At 43.1% G+C, this 4699-nt stretch overlaps 1 protein-coding gene across 2 annotated transcripts in view; it reads right to left on the bottom strand.

Annotated features, from left to right (window-relative positions):
* Positions 1-1067, bottom strand: part of pfdn1 (prefoldin subunit 1) — a 4240-nt gene extending 3173 nt beyond the window's left edge. The window contains exon 1 of one of the 2 annotated variants that reach the window (XM_030068505.1): positions 785-1067. In XM_030068505.1, the coding sequence (XP_029924365.1) occupies positions 785-817 (33 nt within the window). In that variant the 5' untranslated portion in view covers positions 818-1067. The remainder of the gene's footprint in view (positions 1-784) is intronic. The other variant, XM_030068504.1, reaches the window with a different exon arrangement.
* Between the last annotated feature and the right edge of the window lie 3632 nt (positions 1068-4699).

Below are 4699 nucleotides of genomic sequence, written 5' to 3'. Positions count from 1 at the left end.
TCTTCTTCTCAGCACCTTAACTACCACATGACACATGACATGGACTGAACTCTGGATGTTCTCTTGATCTCAGGAGGTTTGGGTTCCTCTGTTAAACACAACAGACACAAACACTCAGCCTGTCGGGACGGACGGACGGACGGACAGACGGACGGACGGACGGACGGACGCCATGCGATGTGAGGAGCTGAGTCTGAGTCTGCACAGATGTACTGTCGTGTTTTGTCTTCTTCTTTAGTATTTCTATTGATTATCCAATTGCTTATGTATCCTAAGTATTTCTATTGATTAACCGCTCTCTTTACTGAGGGCTGTTGTGTGGCTGAGTGGGACGTCCCGTCTGCAGCAGACCCTCTGTCCGAGGCTGATCTCTCCACGGGAGACAAATAAAGACACTTTGACTTCTGATAAAATGAAGCCGACGCCAGAACTCAGTCCTGTCAGAGCATCAGGCTGAAGCCTGGAGAAAGTCAGACTCTGAGCTGCAGCAGGAACAAGAGACAACAAAAGACCCTAAACCCAAACCCAGGGTTACCCTGGGTAACCCTGGAGTGAAGACACACGATGTCAATCAGGCCCGTTCACACAGGAACCACTAACCCAAAAGATTCAGAGCTGATTAACTGCCACTTTCAACGTCCACACACACACACACACACACACACACACACACACAGAGACAGAGAGAGAGAGAGAGAGAGAGAGAGAGAGAGACAGAGAGAGAGAGAGAGAGACACACACACACACACACACACACACACACACGCTGCTCTCTGTGTTTTACCTTCTTCAGCTCGAGGTCTATGGGCGCCGCCATCACGAAACAATGATGTTCCTCCACGCTCCGCGCATGCGCACAACACCCTCCACGTCTTCTTCTCCTTCTTCTTCTTCTTCTCGTCTCCTGCGGCGGAGCAGCCCCGCCCCCTGCTGGCGGCTCACGAGCTCCTGCGTTTGAAGTCAAGCGGAATGAAACGGATTATTTCCAGGTCCGCCTCTGTAATCCCGCTCATCCCGCTAATCCCAGCTGCTTCCCTCAGAAATCCTCTCCGTCCGAGGCTCCCTCCTCTGCTGCTTCTGCTGCCTCTGTTTTTCCGCGTGTTGGTGGTTTGCGTCACAGCGCCTCCCGCTGGTGAACAAGGGAATTACAACAGGGATTTAAAATATATTTATGTTTTAATTTAATTTTGCAGCGCTTCGAAACAACGTCCCGTTTCTGTTTTAAGTTGTTATATATTTTTGCGTATATGGATCAAATGCTTCTCTAACAAAATGAAAATATTCAATATCTGTTTCCTTTTGTTTTCAGCATCATTCTTTTCACAATAAAATATAAAATTTATCATCCTATTTTCCTAATTGGAGTGTTTTTTTTTTTGTTTGTTTTTTTTACTGCTGCAGTTTAGTATTTTAATTTGTTATCATTTTAAAGCAATTCATTATTTTTTGCTGCACTCCTATTTTATGCTCCATTTTAGTCAAGCTTCTTTCTTTCTTTCTTTCTATTTCTCTGCACTTTTTAAATCTACTTACTAACTATATTGGTTTTAATTGTTATTTTCTTCTGCAATTATTTTTTGTATTGTATGGATTTTCTTATTTTCTTTTAAATGTTTGTTTCCCTTAAATCGTTTGTTTTCACTTTTCTTGTTTTTATGTAGAGCACCTCTGTTTTCACAATGTAACGGAGTCACCAACAAAATATTACCTTTAACCCAATTATAGAAACATAAGCTTCTATTTTTGGTATATCTGCTGTCTTCATCGTTCCAGATCAAACCGCTGCGTGTGGAAAAACAAATGAAGATGATTTTGCTGGAATTGAACAACGATAAGATCTGAGACGTGGAGCCGCAGCTGAATTCTGTTTTGAATCTGAACATCATTTTAGTTTTCAAGATACTATCACTGGATGCCCCCAAATCAGCCCCACCTGGATTATGTAACACACCTGGGCCGTACTCAACGTAGACGTAACAGTACGTAACGTCGAGCTAACAGAAACGGTAAAGCTCTGAACAACCTGTTGCATTACGCAGCGCTGCAAGTACGGAAGCCCAGAGGGACATTCTCCTGGCGACTGTAGCCGAAGAACTGAGCAGGACGTCACTTTCCATGGATCAGTAATAACAGGGGCGCTGCTAAAGACCTCTGACATCACTGCCTCTGCTTTGGCCATCAAACTGTTCATATTTGCACATTGCCCACATCTATGCACATTGTATACATCGATGCACACTGATTTTTTGCACATTGATTTTTGCACATTGGGTACTTAGATCTTTTTTTTTTTTTATCTCCAGTGTCATCTTTTATTCTTTATTTTTTATTTATTTAATCTTGTACTCTGTGGATACTGCTGAAAAGTGTGAATTTCCTTCGGGATGAATAAAGTATCTATCTATCTATCTATCTATCTATCTATCTATCTATCTATCTATCTATCTATCTATCTATCTATCTATCTCAGACACAGGAGGAGTTCCAGCCCAGATCAGTGCTTCTCTGTCACATAGAGAAGCTCCCGGGGGTTTTGTGCTCACTCCCGTCATCCTTCAGTCGAGTGATGGATGCATGTGGGGTCCAATAAGACAGATACAGCCCGCCAGCAGTCACAACTGACAAAAAAGGATTTCGACAGCCTCTTCAACTTCTCAAAAGGTTGTGGAAAGTCTGTGTTTATCTCCGGTCCGATCCCCACACTGCCACGAGCCGAGGCTCATAATGCGCTTCAGTCACATTATGAGCCTCGGCTCGTGGCTACTATCCGCGTGCAGAACAAACAACATAAGTTTTACTGATAATTTTATGTTATTTTTGAGTCGCTTTTCTCTTTTTAGAAGGGACGGAGTACACCCAAACAGGCTGGGTAGCAAAGTGCTATCAGACAACATGCAGCACGCTGTACTGTGCAGCCCATGTGACTCACTGTTGCACTGTCGCACACACCCACCCCGGAACCGGCCCCTCACCCTCCCTCCGTGTTTCCAGCTCAGACCACGATCTCCAGCGCTCGTGGAGTGGTGATATAAACATTCATGTATGTTGTCCTTCGAATCCGCTCGCAAAAGACTTTTTAAATTTGATTGATGCTTTTAACTTTACACAGTTCATAACTGGTCCTACGCAGGTGCACGGTCGTACGTTAGATCTTGTTTTGTCATGTGGTCTGCCTGTCTTAAATGTGGAAATGTGCGAAGTGGTCTTTTCTGATCATGCACCTGTTCTATTTGACACTTCTCTAAACGTTTTTTGTGGACAAGATTGCCACCACTCGAGCAAGTATCTCACCCCCTGCTTTCGACCCCACTGCTGCTGTTGAGTGTGCAGCAGTGTTCCCCCATTTTGAGCCGATGTCACTCTCTGCTCTTAAAAACATTGTCGCTCACTTGAAACCTTCAATCTGTCCCAATGATATTAGCCCACCTCGCCTGTTTAGAGAGGTGTGGGACACTACTGGTCCTCACATTCAGGCCATTGTAAATAGCAGCCTTACCTCTGGGGGCCTTATGGCAAAGTTCGCGCAAATTCATCTACAAGCGCCAAATTTGGCATAGATGTAGCTGAAGGCATACTGAGACCCCTGAGGCCAAGATGGCAGCCAAATCCAATATGGCCGCCGCCTGAAAAGGGATTCAGCTATAACTTTTGAACCAGATGAGATACAAATATAATCTTGATGTCTGTTTTACCTTTTTTGAGCAGGGGAAACCCATAAAACCCTAAATCCAATATGGCCACTCTCCAAAAAAGGTGTTTCAATCTGTTTTTAAAGCATTTCATAGCACAGAATCTGCACTTTTAAGAGTTTTTAATGATCTTTTAATAGCAACTGACTCAGGAGATGCTGCTATTCTTGTTCTTTTAGACCTTACAGCTGCGTTTGATACTGTTCATTATAATGTTCTTATCTCATGTCTTGAACACAGTGTGGGGATCAAAGGCGCTGCCCTAGAGTGGTTCAGATCTTATTTGTCAGAGAGGTGTTTCAGAGTCAGCTTTGGTGGTTTTACCTCCTCCTCAGTATCTCTAACGTGTGGGGTTCCCCAAGGCTCGATTCTTGGGCCAATTCTATTCTCTCTCTATTTGCTGCCCCTTGGAGCCATTTTAAAAAGTCATGACATTGGTTTTCATTTTTATGCAGATGATTCGCAAATGTATGTGCCTATTAAAAGAAACGGTGGTAGCTCGCTAAAGAGTTTGATGGAGTGTTTTAATGACATTAAAGCCTGGGTGGCCTTTAACTTTTTAAACTTTAATGAGAGCAAAACTGAAGTCATGATATTCAGACTTAGTGACACCCTTATTGCCTCTCAGCTAGATCTAGGCCCCTTAGAACCTTTTGTCAAGCCTGTGGTAAATAACCTTGGTGTTAAAATGGACTGTAATTTCAAACTGGATAAACAGATGAATTCTGTCATAAAATCTGGTTTCTTCCAGTTGAGGCTTCTCTCTAAGATTAAGCCATTTTTATCCCCTAAGGATTTTGAAAGGGTTATCCACGCGTCCATTACTACTCGCATTGATTATTGTAATGCCCTGTATATTGGAATTTGCCAGGCCTCCCTCTCCCGTCTGCAGCTCGTCCAAAATCAATTTAAATCACTGCTCAAAACTTACTTTTACTCATTGGCTTTTAACCCAGCCTGAGAGCTGTATAATCTTGTATTTATTTTATGGTTGTTATATTTTTATGTTT

The sequence above is a fragment of the Myripristis murdjan genome, chromosome 14 (assembly GCF_902150065.1).
Source record: "Myripristis murdjan chromosome 14, fMyrMur1.1, whole genome shotgun sequence".
Taxonomy (NCBI): domain Eukaryota; kingdom Metazoa; phylum Chordata; class Actinopteri; order Holocentriformes; family Holocentridae; genus Myripristis; species Myripristis murdjan.
This window is presented reverse-complemented; position numbering and strand designations above follow the sequence as displayed.